We start from the raw sequence: 19646 nt of genomic DNA, 5'->3' as shown, positions 1-19646 counted from the left end.
GAAAATTGAAAACTGTGTCATTTTATAAGGACAAATCTTATACCAAAGGAATCATTTATAATAATTTAAGACTTTAGAAAATCAATACGCACCTTTTCACTTTCTGTGTCTAGGGCAGAAGTGGCCTCATCTAGTAGTAAGATTTTAGGATCTCGTATGATGGCCCGAGCAATAGCAATGCGTTGTTTCTCCCCTCGAGAGAGTTGAGACCCCTGGGCCCCAACGTTAGTTTCATATTTCTGGAAAAAGCATGGTAAGTTTGAGAGCCAGAGAAAGCCTTTGCTTGATGTGAAGCCCACATTAACATCCCCTCTGTGAATTTAAACTAAATGTTGTCTTTTCAAATTGGGAATAGTGAATGAGTCCTTCTATTAAAGGATATCAAATCTACTTAGGAATATAAGACAAATATGGACTTTGCCTGGTATTGGGAAATGAGGTGACTGTATTTCCCCTTCTCTTTATTTCTCTTAAGTTTGTATTTTCTATCGTTCTCCCTATGTCCAGTAAAGAACCCATATATAAGACTCTCTCTGATTTGAGATTTGACCTTCTTAGTGACTCTTGTCTGGAAGATCTTTCCAAGATGGAATAATCTCGGCTATGGAAGGCACCTTTGAGAGATCTTTGGGTCCATTCCCTTACTGAGGGGACATCATTCTGGAACACAAGCCTGATTTTGAATCTCCTCTCTGCTGCTTACCAGCAACATGATCATGTACAAATTATTTACATTTCTTTGTGCTGCACCTCATCCAAAAATTCACATATTAATAACTAGATCACAAATTCATTACTAGGTTAGATGAAATTATAGAGAAAAATCCCTAGCTAGATATCTGGCATGACTACATATGCAAAAAAAAAATTAACATTCATGTAATATTTATTATGCACCAATTATTGTACTAACTATACTAGATAAATTACTCATTAATAATGTTTGCTGAAACCATGTTATCCCTATCTTACAGATGAAAAAACTTAGGGACAGAGAAGCAGGAAAATTGCACAAGGGTACAGAAGTAATCAGTAGTGAAGGTGGAATCTAAATCCAGATTTGTCTACCTCCTGGTCCTTGCCCTTGACCATTACTCTACCCTCCCTTCCACAACACGATCTGTTCCTTTTCCTGCTTCCCAGGTGAGACTCATGACAACTAACTGCCTCTGTGGAGAAAAAGTACTTGGTGAAAGGTATTGTGGGTAATTCTGTATGAGAGAGGCAAAATGTAAACTCCAAGCCAGTGTATGTCACAAAACAAGTAGGTGTCAATAAAGAGGTGTGGATAATTAGATCTTCCAGGGAACACACAACTTTTGCTTTTCACATCATCACATAGCAAAAAGTAATTCCCATGTGTTTGAAGATCAGGTTAGCCACATTATAAGCAGATCAAGAACCTAAGATTTGTTGTCCTTTCTGAAAAGGACAAACAAAAACATCCAACACAAATGCCACAAAATGTATAAACATAATTACTTACAAAGAAAAATAATTGCCCAATGGTTTTTAAAAGAAGGAGGTAAGGAAGGTAAAAAAGTGATATTTAGCTCCCAAAATTTAGTTTCCATGTCTTAAATAATTTACCTTATGATCAACCACCAAGAGAGACCATTGGTGGATGGAAAAATACAGAACCAAAGTGGCTGGAAGTTTGGATTTGTCTCTGGAAAAGTAAGATATGCCAAGGGAGATGCAAGTTATCCCACCATGCACAGAAGATGCTGCCAAGTAAAGCAAGTATGATGATGACAGTAATAACAGTAGCAGTTTTCATTGCATGACTATTATCTATATTATTTATTTTAATGTTTGTTTTTTAATTTTGGAGGAGAAATAGACTGAGTCTCAGACAGGACAAATAATTGTCCAAAAAGTTGCACAGCTGGTAAGTGGCATAGTTTGGACTCAAATCCATGTCTGCTCCAAATCTTAGGCTTTTTCTCTATGTTAAGCCGATGTCTCAGTATAGTATATTTTATGTACAACAAATTCAATAGCATCCATTGCATTAGATAATATGATACCTTCCAAAGCTACAGAGTAAGTTAACAGATGATGTTTATTTTGCTTAAAACAAGAAGACAATTCCAGGATCCTAGGAAATGAACAATGTTGCCCTTGACTTCCTTGAGCCATAATCATAATGCTCTTGGTCATTTAAACCTCTCCCCATCCCTGTCTCCCATAAGGAATGACTCTACCTTGGTACTCACCTCTGGAAGTGACATGACAAAGTCATGCAACTGAGCCTGCTTTGCAGCTGCTATGACTCTTTCCATAGGGATGTCTTGGGTGTTGTCTCCATATCTGATGTTCTCTGCTATGCTACAGGCAAACAGCACCGGTTCTTGGGAGACAATTCCAATGTGTGAGCGGAGGAATTGGACATTGACCTTTCTGCTGTCATGCCCATCTATCATCTGTCAATAGAGATGATGCCAAAGGGCATTGTCTTAGAATTACAGCAATGAGGAAAGTTCATATTCCAGAGTTGTGTTGTACAGGACATTTGTTAGGTTTAAAAGATGACAACCTGTCAGGAGTGTTGTCAGAATTGTTAACACTGATGAGATCATGGTTTTGTTCATTTTTTCTCAAACTCTAATTCTTCTGGTAGTACAAATAAGAAAATCATTCAGGATGGGACAGTATTTGGTTTGAAAAAAAAAAAAACCTTCCCTCATACTGTGGTACAGTACACTGGTACAAATTTGCAGAACTGTTCCATTTTAAGACTTCATAGAGATAGCAATGCATATGAGTGAAGGCATGACAATGGCAAGCAGCCCAGTCTGTCTGGGAGCACATCTAGTTTCACTGCTAAAGTCTCTACACCTCTATTTTTCATGAGTTAAAAAAGAATGATGAACTTCCAGGAAGATGGTAGATTAGAAACACATGGAACTCTTTTCTCTCCCAGAAAAAGAGCTATAGAACAGGCAGAAATGGCTTGGGGAAAAATGTTCTAGGGTTTAGGACACCAGGGGAAGGCTGGACACCATCCAGAAGAGAGAGGGGCAAAGGAAAAGAATCTCAACTCAAAGACTGTGAGCAGAAGTTGCAGCTGCAGCCACCGGCACCCTTCCCTCCACACTCCAAGGAGACAGCTTTGAATTCTCTGACCTCTGGCCAGTGGTTACAGAGGGAGGCCTCAGAGATCCATTTTCCCTGGAAACAAGAGAGAGAGGGATGCAGCCCAAGGCTGATTTAGCTTTAGACAACAAATTTCGTCTACTGTGTCCCACAAGAACTTCCAGGCCAGGTGGGGACAAACCATTGTTTGCCTTGGAAGCCAGCTTGGGACTAAAGAGATCCAACCCTCTCAAACACCCTCCCTACTGATGGGGACTGGTTGTTAAGGACACAGAGGAGAATGGAATTATTTCCTACCCAGGAAAAAGGAGGGTGCTGCCAGCCAAGGTTGGAGAACAGCCTCTGAGATAGTTTGAATTACTAGGCTCTTAGCCTCCAGGCAAGATCCTCTGCCACATTGTTGCGGTCAGTGTGGCAGAAACACACCCCAACTAAGCTTTGAACTGAGAAGTCTGGCAAGGAGCGCCATCTGATGGCAGTACAAGGAACTGCATGTGAGGAAATTAAAAGTAAATAAGTAAAGGAAGATTTTTCTGGCATTTACAGCCTCCCTCTCCAAGGTCCTTGGACCATTACTGGGTCCGTGGCCCAGATTTAAGCAACTAACAGGGACAGTCCTAAAGACCTAGAACAAGTTGAAACAAAAATCAGAGAATGGCAGTAACACACAGCCTCCTGCTACTAAATCCTTGTGAAAGTCAGAAACTGAGCATCTTAGTAAGCTCACATCATAATCAGATGCCTAGAAATCAGCAAAAAAATACATGCCATACTCAGAAAATGAAAGAAATGGCCCAAGCAAAGAAATATATTAATATCAAAGCTCTAGATGAGACACAGGATTTTAGACAAATAATCAACAAGGTCCTTACAAACCTCTAAAATCAAATGAATGAGTTGAAAGGCAATATAACTGAAGAGATAAAGGACATCAAGAAGTCACTAGGCTAGCACAAAGAAGAATTTGAAAACCTGAACTAAAAATAACAGAGCTTATGGGAATGAAAAACACAATAGGTGAGATAAAAACATATTAGAGACATACAACAGCAGGATCAAATTGATAGAAAAAAGTATAAGTATTGCAGAAGACAGAACACCTGAAATTGAAGAGACAACAGAGAAAAAAAAATGAGAAAAAATGAGCAGGGCCTCAGGGAGTTCATGATAACATGAAGCACAACAACATACATGTCATGGGAGTTCCAGAAGGAGAACAGAAGGGAAAGGAGCAGAAGGAGTATTTGAAGAAATAATGGCTGAAAATTTCCAACTGTCATGAAAGAAATGAAGCACGGTATATACTAATCAGAATCAGAATAAATCTAAATAGACATACTCCAAGACACATAATACTCTGAAGGTCAAACGTCAAAGATAAAGAGAAATTCTGAGAGGAACAAGGGAAGAGCAAACCATCACATACAAGGGATGCCCAGTAAGACTTAGTGTGAATTTCTTATCAGAAACCATGGAGGTGAGAAGATGGTGGTATGATTTAATTAGGATACTGAAAGAGACAAATTGCCAGCAAAGGATTGTTTATCTGCCAAAATTGCCCTTCAAATATGAAGGGGAATTTAAAATATTCACAAATAAACAGAAACTGAGAGTGTCCATATAAATGAATCTATCTTTACAGGAGGTGTTAAAGGGAGACTTACAGTCTGAAAAAAAAATTCAGGAGAAAGAGGCTTGAAGGAAAGTGTAGAAGGAAAGACTAGCAGAAAGGATAACCAAAAGAATAAAAAGACAGATGAAAATAAGATATGACATATGAAAGCCAAAGAATAAAATTGTGGAAGTAAATAATGCATTTACAGTAATATCATTGAATGTGAATGATTAAACTTCCTAATCAAAAGATATAGGCTGACAGAATGGATAAAAATACAAACAAACATAAGTCAACCATATGCTGCCTATAAGAGACTCACTTAAACCCAGGGGTATAAATCAGCTGAAAGTGTAAGGTTAGAAAAAGATACTCCACACAAACTGTAACCAATAAAAAGCAGGAGTAGCTATACTACTACTAGACATAACAGTCTTTAAATGCAAAAAAGTTATAAGAGATACAGAGGCCATTATATATTAATAAAAGGGACAACTCACCAGGAAGAAATAACAGCCATGAATATCTATGCACCTAACAAGGATGCCCCAAAATATATGAAGCAAACTGACAAAACTGAAGGGAGAAAAAGAAACTAAGAGTTTATAATATATACAATATGCAATAATAGTTGGAGACTTCAACATACCATTCACACCATTAGATAAACCAACTAGACACAAGATCAACAAGGAAAGAGAGAACTTGAACAGTATGATAAATGAGCTAAATGTAACTGATTTATACAGAATGTTGCATCCCAAATTAGAGGGTTACACATTTCCTCAAGTGCTCATGGATCTTTCTCCAGGATAGACCACATGTTAGGTCATAAGGAAGGGCTCAATAAATATAAAATGATTGAAGTTATATAAAGCACCTTCTCAGATCGTAATGGGATGAAACTGGAATCAATAATAGATGGGAAAGGGGAAAAGTCACAAATTTTCACTCCTAAACAATCGGTGGTCAAAGAAGAAATTGCAAATGAAATTAGTAAATACATTGAATGAATGAAAATGAGTGCACAACTTATCAAAACTTATGGGATACAGCAAAGGCAGTGCTGACAGGGAAAGTTATAGCCCTAAACTGTATTAAAAAGAGGAAAGAGCTAAAATCAGAGATACAACTAAATAACTGGAGAAACTAGAAACTAGAAAAATTATAGCAAACCATTCCCAAAGAAATAATAAAGATCACAGCAGAAATAAATGAAATTAAGAACAACAACAACACCAGAGAAAATCAACAAAACCAAAAGCTGGTTCTTGGAGAAGATCAATTAAATTGACAAACTCTTAGCTAGATTAAGAAAGGAAAAAAGAGAGAAGATGTAAATACATAAAACTAGAAATGAAAGGGGGAAATTATGACTAACCCCACAAAAACAAAAAGAATCACAAGAGGATATTATGAGAAACTGTATGCCAACAAACAAGACAAACTAGATGAAATGGACAAATTCCTAGAAATACACAGCCTACATTGACTCTACAAGAAAACAAGAACTCAACAAACGAATCACATTTAAAGACATTGAAACAGTCATCAAAAATCTCCAAAAAAAGAAAAGTCCAGGACCAGATGGCTTCACAGGTGAATCCTACCAAGCATTTCAAGAAGAATTAATACCAATCCTGTTTAAAATCTTCTAAAAAAATTGAAGAGGAGGGAACATTACCCAACATATTTTATGAAGCCAACAACACCCTAATACCAAAGCCAAATAAAGATACTATGGGAAAAGGAAATTACAGACCAATCTCTCTAGTGAATACAGATGCAAAACTTCTTAACAAAATAGTTGCAAATAGAATTCAAAAACATATCAAAAGAATTATACAACATGATAAAGTAGGATTTATTCCTGGTATGCAAGTATGGTTCAACATAAGAAAATCAATTAACATAATATATCACCTTAACAAACTGAAGGAAAAACACCACATGATCATCTCTATTGATGCAGAAAAGCCATTTGACAAAATCCAGCATCCTTTCTTGATTAAAAAAGAACACTTTGAAAGATAGGAATAGAAAGAAAATTCCTCAATATGTTAAAGGCACATATGAAAAACCCACAGCCAACATTGTACTCAATGGGGAAACATAGAAAGCTTTCCTTCTTAGATCAGGAACAAGATAAGGATGCCAATGCCACCACTGTTATTCAGTATTGTGCTAGAAGTTCTAGCCAGAGCAATTAGATAAGGGGGAAAAAAAGGCATCTGTGGCATTTTGATATTATTTTATGAATCCCAAAAAGAGAAATATTATGTTTGTAAGCTAATCTAGGTCTCTGGGTGTGACACCCTCTGAGTGCATTAAATTTTGCTCAGGTGTCTTTGATTAAATTACAGATGTCTTTGATTAAATTAGGGCTTTTGATCCTACAAAGTCAGGGGGTGTGGCTCAGGCAAAGTCTCTTCCCCCTTGCTGGGTCTGATATAAACAGGCACTCACAAAGACAGACACACAGGAAGAGAGAGCCCTGTCATTTCTGATCCTGCCATGTGAGAGAAAGGAGAAAGCCCAAATAGCTGAAGCCTCTGGGAGAGATCAACCACGTTGCCCAATAGCTTACAGCTGACCTTGGGAAGACAGCAGGACAGCCGAGACTGATATAGGAAGCCCTGAGAGAAGCCTGATGCCACTCTGCAGCTGAAATCCAGACAAAGCAGAGCAGCTGAACCTGAGAGAGAAAGGCCAGAGGGGAAGGCTGAAACTGTGCAGAAATTGCCCACCATCCTGCTTCAACACATGGCAGTTGACTTGGGTCAACTTACAGTACCTTGAGTTGGACTTTCCATGACCTTGGGGCTGTAAGCTTTTACCCCAAATAAATAATCTTTATAAAAGCCAACAGGGAAGCAGACTTGGATACCCAATGGATAGGGTGTCCACCAACCACATGGGAGGTCCATGGTTCAAACCCCGGGCCTCCTTGACCTGTATGGAACTGGTCCATGCACAGTGCTGATGCGTGCAAGGAGTGCCATGCCACTCAGGGGTATCCCCCACATAGGGGAGCCCCATGTGCAAGAAGTGTGCCCCATAAGGAGAACCGCCCAGCATGAAAGAAAGTGCAGCCTGCCCAAGAATGGTGCCACACACTATGGAGAGCTGACACAACAATATGACGCAACAAAAAGAAACACAGATTCCCAGTGCCGCTGATAAGGATAGAAGTCGTCACAGAAGAACACACAGTGAATGGACACAGAGAGCAGACAACCGGGGTGGGGGGAGAGAAATAAATAAAAAATAAATCTTTAAATTAAAAAAAAAAAAGCCAACAGATTTCTGATACTTTACTTCAGCACTGCTTTGGCAGACTAATACTGCATCCAAATAGGAAAAGAGGAAATAAAACTCTCACTATTCACTGATGACATGATCCTATATTTAGAAAGGTATACAACAAAGCTACTTGAGCTAATAAGTTCAGCAAAGTGGCAGGATACAAAATCAACACACAAAAATTAGTAATGTTTCTGTATACTAGTGCTGAACAATCTGAGGAGGAAATCAGGATAAAAATCCCATTTACAAGAGCAACAAAAGGACTCGATGCCTAGGAATCAATTTAACCAAAGATGTACAGAATCTATGTTCAGAAAAGTTACAAAACAATTCTGAAAGAAATCAATGAAGACCTAAACAAATGGTTTGGAAGACTAAATATCGTGAAGATGTCAGTCCTACCCAAACTGATTTACAGATTCAATTCAATACCAATCAAAATTTCAACAGCCTACTTTACAGAAATAGAAAAGGCAATTTCCAAATTTATTTGGAAGGGAAAGTACATCCAAATAGTCAAAAGCATTCTAAAAAAGAAGGGCAATGTGGAAGGACTTTCAATGCCTGAACTTGAAGTATATAACAAAGCTACAGTAGTCAAAACAGCGTGGTATTGTCATAAAGATTGACACATCAATCAGTGGAATAGAATTTAGAGTCTAGAAATAAACCCTCACCTCTATGGCCAGCTGGTTTTTGCAAACCTACCATACCAAGTCCACATCACTGGGACAAAACAGTCTCTTCAACAAATGGTGCTGGGAGAACTGGATATCCATAATCGAAACAATGAAAGAGGACCCCTGTCTCACTCCCTATATAAGAATCAACTCAAAATGGATCAAGGACCTAAATATAAAAGCCAAGACCATAAAACTACTAGTAGACAAGGTAGGGAAATATCTTAAGGACCTTGTGGTAGGTAGTGGTTTCTTGGTTCTTACATCCGAAGCACAAGCAACAAAAGAAAAAATAAATAATGGGATCTTCTCAAAATTAAACATTTTGTGCCTTACTGGACTTTGTGAAAAGGCAGCCAACTCAATGGGAGAAAATATTTGGCAATCACATGTCTGATAAGGGTTTAATATCCATGATCTATAAAGAGATGCTACAACTAAACAATACAAAGACAAATGACCAGGTTAAAAAATGGACAAAAGACTTGAATAGACATTTGTCCAAAGAAGAAATACAAATGGGAAAGAAAAAAAAAGAAAAAGAAAAACTGTTCTATATCACTAGCAATTAGTGAAATGCAAATTAAAGCTATAATGAGATATCATTTCACATCAATTAGAATGGTCACTATTAAAAAGACAAAACTACAAGTGTTGGAGAAGATGTGGAGAAATAGGAACACTTATTCACTGTTGGTGGAAATGTAGACTGGTACAATCACTGTGGAGGAATATTTGGCAGGTCCTAAAAAAGTTGAATATGTATTTGCCATGTGACCCAGCAACACCACTCCTAAGTATATACCCAGAAGAACTTAGACCAGTGGAAAAAACAGACAACTGCACATCGATGTTCATGGCAGCATTATTCACAATTGCCAAAAGAAGGAAATAATCCAGGTGTCTATCAACTGATGTATGGATAAACTGTGGTATATACACACAATGAAATATTATATGGTGGTAAGAAGAAATCAAGTCATGAAACATGACAACATGGATGAACCTGGAGGACATTATGTTGAGTGAAGCAAGTCAGACACCAACAAACAAATACTGTATGATTGTGCTAGTATGAACTAAATACATTGTGTAAATTCATGGAGCTAATAACTAGAATATAGGACACCAGAAAATAGAATGAGGTTACAGAATGTAAAGCTGAGAGTTAATATGTGCAGAATTGGTAAATAGGTTGTTTGTTAATCTTGTAAATGAATAGAGAAGGTGAAAGCACATCACAGTGTTTGTAACTAGCAATTCTATCATATGGGGATATAGAGGTTGAAAGGGAAAGTCTTAAGGTCATGTATATTGCTAGAAGGAAAACTAAAAGCTGTAACATGGGACTGTATAGCATAGTGGAATCTCATGTGAAATATGAATATGGGTAATATTATATATATGACTCTTTTTCTTTGAAACTGAACAAATATATGTTAATGTTGGAGTTGTTAATATCAGGCAAAAACCCCACATTATGCTAATTGAAAGAAACAAGAAACAAAGTACTACACATTGGATGATTCCATTTACATAAATGCAAATATAAATCAATGTATAAAGACGAAATTTGATTAGTGGTTATGTAGGGCTGGGGAAGGATAGAGGTATTGAGAGGTAACTGCTAAGGGGTGGAGAGTTTTTCTGTTTGGAGTAATGAAATTGTTCTAAAATTTTTGCGTGATTAATGTACAACATTGTGATTTTACTAAAGCTATTGAAGGAAGCAGATGTGGCTCAAGTGATAAGGCATCTGCCTACCGTATGGGAGGACCCAGGTTTGATCCCTCGGACCTCCTGGGGGAAAAAAAGAGAGAAAGCATTCCTGTGCAGTGAGCCAGTGCCCACACAAGTGCCCACGTGGTGGACCATATGCCCACGTGAGTGCCCATTATGCGGTCATCCAGTGCCCATGCAAGTGAGCCGCTCAGCAAGATAATGATGCGACGAAGGGGAGAGTCAAAGTAAAGCATAGCAGAGACCAGGAACTGAGGAGGCGCAATTGACAGGGAACCTCTCTCCACATCAGAGGTCCCCAAGATCGAATCCCTCTGAATCCTAGAGGAGAAAGATGAGAAGACAAAAAAGAGAAATAGATACAGAAGATCACACAGCAAATGGACACAGCAAAAAAAAAGCAGGGTGAGGGTGGGGGTGGGAGGGGGGAATTAATAAGTAAATCTTTAAAAAAAAGAAGCCATTGATGGTACACTGTGAATGGAATATATGGTATGTGAGTATATCTCAATAAAAGTGCTTTAAAAATTTTTTTAATTAATTAAATTTAAAAAAAAAAGGAGGGATAATAAGAAGAGTTACCCAGCAGGTTGGTGAGAGGATTAGGTGAGAGAGTTTAAGTGAAGCTCTGGGCACAGTGACTAATGTCCAATAAGCATTCTGTTGAAGTAGGTAGTTTTTACTATCTTGTCATAAAAACTGTAACATAGTGCAACTTTGTGGGGGATTAGAAAGTCAGACCTGTTAGGTGGTAGTTGGGGCTCACTTGCTGGCAAGCTCTGTGTGTTTCATCTAATGTTAGATGAGGCCAGTTGTATGGATGAATGGGGAGAGAGTAGTAGTTTTCAGTGCCATCAAATCAGAATTATCTTTGGAGATTTAAAAATAAAAGGAAAGAAACCCAGGTGCTGATTCAATTTAATCAAACAGATTTAATGAATATCTATATTTAATAAAAATCTGATTTAATAAATACCTGATGTCTGTGGTAGAACTGAGAGCCATTGATTTAGGTTCTTCTTCTGAAACTGAGGACTCCTAGCCTGCTTTGTTACTTTTTCTTTTCACATTATCTTTTCTAAAGAAAATGATATATGGTACAACACATGCTTTTAAAGGTAGAGAGAAAACAGAGGCTTCCTTCCCAATGACTAAATCATTCTCCAAATTATAACAAGTATGGATCAAGAAATGCAGTCAATTTCAATTTCACTGATTGATGAATACTTGTCAAATTAATTGATTATTTGACTTTAGTATTTACCTTCATTTGACAACTACAAGTCCCCCAGGTGGCAGGAATAAATGTGTGAGGCTTTTTATTTTTGTGGGAGGGGGAGGTCATAAAATATATCTACTATTTCTTGTTTGGAATCCCCTACCCTCTGAAATAAGGAGGTTTAAAAACTGCAGCGAGAGTTGTCACAGTGCCAGAGGCTACATTTGCTGTCAAGGACTGTTGGATAGCCAAAACTTCCATTCCTGACTTCTTGTCTCAGCTAGCCAATGGAAAAGCCTGCCCTTCATGCATATGCCTGATGCTACTGCCTACCATTGTCTATTTTCAGTGGTGATTTCGTGGTGAGTAATGGTTGCATCAGTGCACATGATATCCTCTTACACACATTTATAAGGTAGCCGTTTACAACAAATATCATTAAAAAAAGGAACCAAACCTGCTTCCTTGATTTTCCTGTTATTCAGTCTCTGAATAACTGAGCTAATAGACCCAAGTAAGAAAGGAATCCATTAATTCATCTAGTCAAACAACAAACATATTGCATTACCTGTCACAAAAGTATCATGCTAGCACAGTCTGTGCTATATAAAGAAAACATAATTTCTATTTTCTGGGAGCTCATGGTCTAGTTAGGCAGTTAAGTACTGGTACTCAAATATCTACTATTGTATTGGAACTGATTCACTTATTGAGTCCAAGAATAGTAAAGGCACATTTTGTTTAACATACTACTATAAAGTATTTGACCCAAAAGAGATTTGATTTCAGAAAAAGATTGTTAAAAAATGTGGACAGGAGGTGCAGATGTGGCTCAAGCAGCTGGGTGCCCACCTCCAACATGGGAGGTCCCAGGTTCGGTTCCCAGTGCCTCTTAAAGAAGATGAGCAGACACAATAAGCAGACAGACAAAGGAGCCATCTTGGGGGAGTGCGGGGAAATAAATACCTTAAAATGAAATAAATATTATTTAAAAAAAGGTGTGGACATATTATATTTTAGATAATTTCTGAACAATGGAAGAAGCAGGCACTATAGGGAAAAAAATACAGGTATTCCTCAAAACTTGCTAACCTGGGAAGCGGACTTGGCCCAATGGATAGGGCATCCGCCAACCAGATGGGAGGTCTGCGGTTCAAACCTTAGGCCTCCTTGACCTATGTGAAGCTGGCCCATGTGCAGTGCTGATGCGTGCAAGGAGTGTTCTGCCACGCAGGGGTGTCCCCCACGTAGGGGAGCCCCATGCAGAAGGAGTGCACCCCTTAAGGGGAGCTGCCCAGCGCAAAAGAAAGTGCAGCCTGCCCAAGAATGGCGCCACACACACGGAAAACTGACACAACAAGATGACGCAACAAAAAGAAACACAGATTCCCGGTGCCGCTGATAAGGATAGAAGTGGTCACAGAAGAACACACAGTGAATGAACAGAGAGAGCAGACAAGTGGGGGGGGGGGGGGAGGAATAAATAAATAAACAAAAACCAGGAAAAAAACTTGCTAACTTCCCTCTACTCATTTTCCATAGTATTTATAGTCTGCAAAGCACAATTTAATAAGTAAATACTGGAGCAGTTTGCTAACTGGTATTGTAAACTCCTAGAAGAGGGAGGACATGCCTCTTTCTCCTTAGAACCTCCCAAAGGGCACATCATAGGCGTCCCATAAATTTTAAATATGTGATTATAAGAATGCTTGGATTTGCTTGGATTTGGTAGCTTCCTTAAGAGCAAATAGGATTTTAAAAAATTGGATTAAAGTTGGAATTCTTCCTACTTACAAGTTTATAGAAATAAGTTTACAACAGTATAAAAATATTTAGTGTGACTATAAAATGCAAGAAATCATGTAGTTTTTTCCATGGGCATTGCTTCCTATCTGTAACTAGAACATTGACTGAGCACATTCATAGAAATATCTTCAATATATAAGGTCAAGCACAAAGAGTTCCAGTCCCTGTATCTCACATAGTTCACAATCTACCTGGTTGATAGGCATGATAGATTTGACATTTTGGAAAACAGAAACTTCCCCCTTGAAAAGATCAAATCCCCCAATTCAATGTGCTTTCTAGTTTCATTAATTACCAATATTTTCAAATAAATTAATAATTAAAATCTTTATACCTAAAATTAACAAGTGTGATTATAAAGTACATATAATCAAAAACTGACTATTTTTATAACTTCTTCGCTTCTGCCAATATGTTTGCTATTTCTTTGCTTTCCTTTATGCCAGGGAATCTTTAGTTGCCTCTTTCAAGTTTCCCCCAGCATTTCTCTTCATCCATAATAGTCTCTATCCTCACTGCAGAAAGTTTACACTATTCAGAAACTCTATCCTCCTTGTATGAAGATTATGCTATTCAGGGAAATTAGAAAGGCCATTTTCAAAATATTAGGGTTAAACAGTCAATCAGGTGTGGGGTAGAATAAAAACATTTTTAGGCCCAGACGTTTGAACCCTTCCTTGGAAAACTACTTGTGGATGTGCACCAACAAACAGAGGGTAACAACCAAGAGAAAGGAAGACATAGGAACTAGTAGTTAATGAATCTAGTACAAGAAAACATTGAAAGGAACTCACAGGATGATGATTGTTCAGAAGGCATAAAACAGGAGTGGATGTGGCTCAGTGGCTGAGTGCCAGCTTCCCATATTCAAGGTCTGGGGTTCAATCCCTGGCCCCAGTACCTTAAAAAAAAAAAGGGGGCACAGATTGCGAACAGTCCAGACATGACACAGGTGATGGGAAAGAGCAGGGCCCTCAGAATACTTGTCAGTATATAGAGACAATAGAAGAACATAAGGATTTTAGAAAGATGGAGAATACAGCAAAAAATAAAGCCTTTCAGAAGAACAGTCAAGAAAGAAAATATAATGCTAATCTAGCTCACTACTTCCTTCTGGGATGAATAAAAGTTACATGGCCATAAAAACAAACCAACGAAAACAAAACCTGTTAGTTGATTTTCAGATTTCAGAATCAACTAAAATCAAAGCATGAAAGATTACTAATGTCATACACAGAATATAAGTGTTATTATTTTTGATAATATAAAAGTATAGATGTTAGAACTTGAGAGGCAAAAGAAGGGAGGAAGTGGTAAAAATAAAGGTAAGATTGCTAATATTTTTATCTTGGAAAATGGACTCAAGAGATACTCTATAGGGTTGGTGGAAAAGAAATATATTCAGTTTACAAATAGAGGAACTAAAAATAGTGATGGAACTATACTGGGATGAAGTGGGTAAGGGGAGGGTAAGTTAAATTTTCATTTCTGGGGCATAAGTCAACAGAGTCTGAATTTGCTAAATCCTGAAACAGCAGCATAACATATTATTTAGAAGCATAAAGGCAATCACTGGAAGATCTAAAAACAGAAGTTTTAAAAATAGTTGCTGTTGAGCAGAGAAATTGGTGGTGGTGGTGTGGGGGGGGGGGTCATGTGGAAGCGTGAAGCAAGGGTTTCCTTTTTATTCCGAACCTTACTTTACAATTTGATTTTGTAATCGTTTGCATATTACTTCAAAAGAAAAGGAAGAGAAAAGAAAAGAAATTCTTCAGAAAATAAGCAAGAAAGAAATCCACCAGCTTTTCAAACGTCATTGCCAAAGCTTTCTGGTGCATGACTCTCCATTTGAGTTACTTATATTATTATTTAGACTTAGTTTTCTTGAACCAGGATTGTCTCAGATTTTTCAGGCTAAGTCTCCTTCCTTGCTCATTTCTACTGTGTTCCTTATTCACCCCCACCCCCTGTGCTTTTTTCTGTTCTTGGTCATTAGTGTTTTGATTAGTCTGCACTTTCTGTTCCATTTACGGGTAAGCAAATGCTTCTGTTAAATATGCTCATTTCCCACTTCACAGTGCACCCAGCTATCTTTGCCTAACTGTGGTCAGCAGGCCATCTGGAACTAGGAAGAATATGATGTTAAAATTGTGAAGTAGAATCAGGTCAACCAGGAAATCACTAGAACTGGAAAACATTCATATGAATAAGTGTCCTAAGCAAGCACTTCAGAGTGAATCTGGCAAGACATAATTTTGAAGATCAGTTTTGGGGGTTGGAGACATCCTGCAGAAAGCACACTTCACAAAAGCATTTGCATTGCTTACCACCTTCCCATTGTTAGGATCATAGAAACGTTCCAACAGCTGAATACTGGTGCTTTTACCACAACCACTGCTTCCAACAAATGCCAGTGTCTGCCCTGGATGAACTGATACTGAGAGACCATTTAAAACTTGTACATCAGGTCGAGAAGGGTACGTGAAGGTACAGTTGACAAAGTCAATCTTCCCCTGGAAGTTGTTCTGTGGATAGTAGGATTGGAATTACATATGGTCTTACAGGGCTCTAGAATATTGAAAATGTACCTAAACCTGAGTTTAGATACCTTCAACAGCATACTACCAAATGACCATGTATAGAGAGCAACTTAATGAAATGACATTCTAGTCCCTATTCTAGCAGGAGTAAAACAAAGGGAGGATTGAGCAGGAAATTAAAGAAATTTCCTTGTCATCCATTCCTTGACACCTGGGTGAAAGGGAATAGCTAAAACATATTATATCACAGAAACCAGCAGCTGTCCAAATCTCTACAGTTCTGTTCTCCTAAAAGACTTAAAATATTAACATTACATTTAAAACAACTTAGAAGAAAGTTACCTGAGCTCTGTACTGCAAAAGCGAAAACCTTGCACCTATATTTTAGTGTGCTTAAAAATAATCTGAATTACGAACTCTAGAAATGGATGGAATTTAATAGACCATACAGAAATTTTGCGTTTATTGAGCTGAAAGATAAACAGGTCATTTGGCCAACTTAAAAAGATTTCTGAACTTGGTTTAACTCTATTTGGGGTATAGGTTTCTTTTGTTCTTTTGCACCTACTGAGATTTGTTTTTAATGGCCAGGAAAGATTAAAAACCCCTCTGGAAATATCAATTAGAAGAAAATATATTTAGTTGAGATCATATTTGTTTTCTGGGGGTCCACAAGAGCTAAAACTTAAACCTAGCTGTACCTGAATCAAAGGAATATTATTATGAGGCAGGAAAAACCAGTGTTTTTACTTTGCACACCATGATATCAGTAGAAAACATGATGATTGGGTGGGTCTCAAAAGACATCTGTCTTCCTCATTGGAACTAAGTGTTTTATATTGCATAGAAGTTAACATTTATTTGATATTGCTGCCTTATGCAAATGGCATCTTTATGAATAACTGTTAATGCTAATTTGCTACAATCCTTTACCTGTAAAATTGTCTGTCTGTCCATTCTGATTACATATGAATGGACTCATATACTGCAAGAATTTCAAAGATAAGTGGAACTCAATGGTTGTGCTGCACACACAGCTACTCACAACCTCCCTCCTTGCCCTGCTGTCTTCAACTCAGTACTTACCCATTTTTCACCTGTGCCACTGTATACATCGATTGGGGGTTGTCGGTCCAGCAGTTGAAAAAAGCGTGCAGCTGATATTTTAGCTTTGGCGTAACTTGGGGTGTAAGAGGAGGCTCTTCCAAGAGCCGTTCCACTCAGCACAACTGCAGAGATTACCCTGCAATCAGACAGACACCCAGGTAGAGAGGGATGGGGTGTGGTCGGGGTGATAACCTAAGAGGCAGGAGTGTGGAGTTCTGTTCTAGCTCTGGTTCTGCTAGGAAAGAATTGAGTAGCCTTGAACAGGTCACTTCCATTTTCTGAATCTTGTCTGGGGAGGTGGGGATTGGAGTGATTAGCAGCTTTCAAAGTGTGTTCTATGGAGGAGGGGTGAGGGGAGGACGGAACAGCAGCGTCTCTAGAGAGAGAGGAGGAGCTTGAAAAACGACCAGATTGGGTGGTCTTTTACAATTCTAGCATTCTCTCAACCTATGATAAGTGTCAAAAGATAATCATGGGTGAACCAAGCATCCATTCTATGGCCAGCATGGCATATAATTTATGTTTCAAATGGCGTGAGAGAGATGTGATCACCTAATCCTTCTACTTGTCCCAGGCTCTAATTATATTCAATATGTGTTTAATGAAGGACCAAGAGAGTAAGTGAATAAACAAATGATAAACCTGGATTGATAGCTCTGTTGCTATAAGAACTATGATGTGAGGGGCACCCCCAGAGTTGTCCACATACACAGAGGGCCTGCCTATTGGGGTGTCTTCTTGTGCCTTATTGCTCAGTTTATACGCGGGAATTGCCTTAGGTCAGGGACAGCAAATTAAAATGTCTCCAGGAGCCTGGTCCAGAGCATAAAGGAATGAAAATCACTTAGAATAAAACGGATAATGGTGAAGGCTGATTTTCCAGTTTTGAAAGAGAAGCAGAAATTAGGGGTTTCTGTTGGCAAATAATGTCTTTAAAAACCTTATGGAAACTAAACAAAACCAGGCCAACGGTTTGTGATTTCTGATTTGGGTTGGCAGTTTTAAATATGCAACCGTTCAAGAAAGAGAACTTCCTTGTTGGAGTGAGTGTAGTGGGGTGGTAGAAAGTTGTTGGAGGAAAGGTAGGAGGTCAGAAGGCTGAACTCATTCAGGGCTGAAAATGAAACCTGAAAAAATAGAGGCCTATTGGGGGCTCCTTTTCCTCATGCCCTCCCAGGCTTTCTCAGATCCGTCTCCAACTTTCTCCCTCTTGGTCCAGCACTTTGGTGATGTGAGAAACTGGATTCAAAGTTAATTGTGTTGGAAGAACAGGGGCTGGTTACACAAAAGTAACATAATCCCCTTGTCCTTGGCTTTGCTCTCTCTACCTAGGATGAGCCAGCTGGAAATGCATCCCCTGTACAAGACAAGAACCGAGTTCAAATAAGGTGTTGCTGTGAACCATCTTAATCCAGGTCTTTAGATTTTCTCAGCTTTAACCAGTGTGTTACATTTTTCACACACACACACACACACACAAAACAAAAAAGCTCTCATTATTCATCCTATCACTGTATATGCACCCCTTTGAACTCCTTTCATCAAGAGGTAGAGTCAATTTCTCTATTCTTTAAATCAGGATTTGGTCATACAGCTTTCTTTGGTCCATGAGACATTAAAAGATGTGATGAATGCAGAGACTTGAAAAGTGCTTTCAGGGAAATGGCTGTAGCTCAAGCAACTGAGCTCCTATTTACCATGTGGAGGACCCAGGTTGAATCCCCAGGACCTCCTGGTGAAAAAAAAAGAAAAAGGTACCCCAGACCTGTGAGGCATGAAGAGGCACAGGTCTCCACGCGCGGTGAAGCATCACACCAAAAAGACAATGATGCAACCAGATTAAAAAAAAAAAGTGCTTGCATAGTGGAGTTTGCCTTCTTTTTGCTGCACTTGAAACCTTGAGAGCACAAGGTGAAGAAACCAAGTTCACCTGCTGGAGAGGCCACTGGAGACAAAATCTCAACCTTCCCAGCCATTCCAGTGGTCCAGATGAGGTTCCAGAAAGGTGAGTAAGGCCCTGCTAGGTTATCCAGTTCACCCCCAATTGAGTTAACTGAGACCAGAAACATCCCACCAACTCCTGTCGTTTTGTGACACCAAGCTCGCAGTGACTATTAAGCAGCAAAAGCTGTAGAATGAGGCTATTCCTCCTAGAGTGCTGATCTTAATGACCTTGGTCAGATTATTCCTCACCTGAACACATAGCTGAAATGGAGCCCTTCACTAGAGATTAAGTAACCTCCATATCTGTAGGAAGCAGAATTAGCAATAAACACTATACATTGAGAAAAGCCAAAGCAGATTCCATAAACATTAGCTTTTCGAATGGCTGTCTTGAATGGCTTCTCCAGCTCAGTCTCATATGCTTCAATAAAATGCCTCTCTTTTCCAACTCCAGCAACGGTGCGGATATTACTGAGGGCTTCATTTGTAATCTGAAGAATGAAAAAGAGTCTTAGGAATAAAAGAGCAAAAATAACTCCTTTCATGACATTTCAGTTGCTACATGAGTTGGAACTGGTCAAATGGTGGAA

At 38.6% G+C, this 19646-nt stretch overlaps 1 protein-coding gene across 2 annotated transcripts in view; it reads right to left on the bottom strand.

The window, feature by feature from the left end:
• The window catches only part of ABCB11 (ATP binding cassette subfamily B member 11), a 147347-nt gene that overhangs the window by 12090 nt on the left and 115611 nt on the right, over positions 1–19646 (bottom strand). For both annotated transcript variants that reach the window (XM_058300685.2, XM_058300684.1), the window contains exons 23-27: positions 19306–19547; positions 17092–17248; positions 15793–15990; positions 2220–2426; positions 93–239 (exon numbers count right to left, since the gene is read on the bottom strand). In XM_058300685.2, the coding sequence (XP_058156668.1) occupies positions 93–239; positions 2220–2426; positions 15793–15990; positions 17092–17248; positions 19306–19547 (951 nt within the window). The remainder of the gene's footprint in view (positions 1–92; positions 240–2219; positions 2427–15792; positions 15991–17091; positions 17249–19305; positions 19548–19646) is intronic.

Source organism: Dasypus novemcinctus, chromosome 7 (genome assembly GCF_030445035.2).
Source record: "Dasypus novemcinctus isolate mDasNov1 chromosome 7, mDasNov1.1.hap2, whole genome shotgun sequence".
NCBI lineage: Eukaryota > Metazoa > Chordata > Mammalia > Cingulata > Dasypodidae > Dasypus > Dasypus novemcinctus.
Note: the sequence above shows the minus strand (reverse complement) of the source record. Positions and strands in the feature narration are given on the sequence as shown.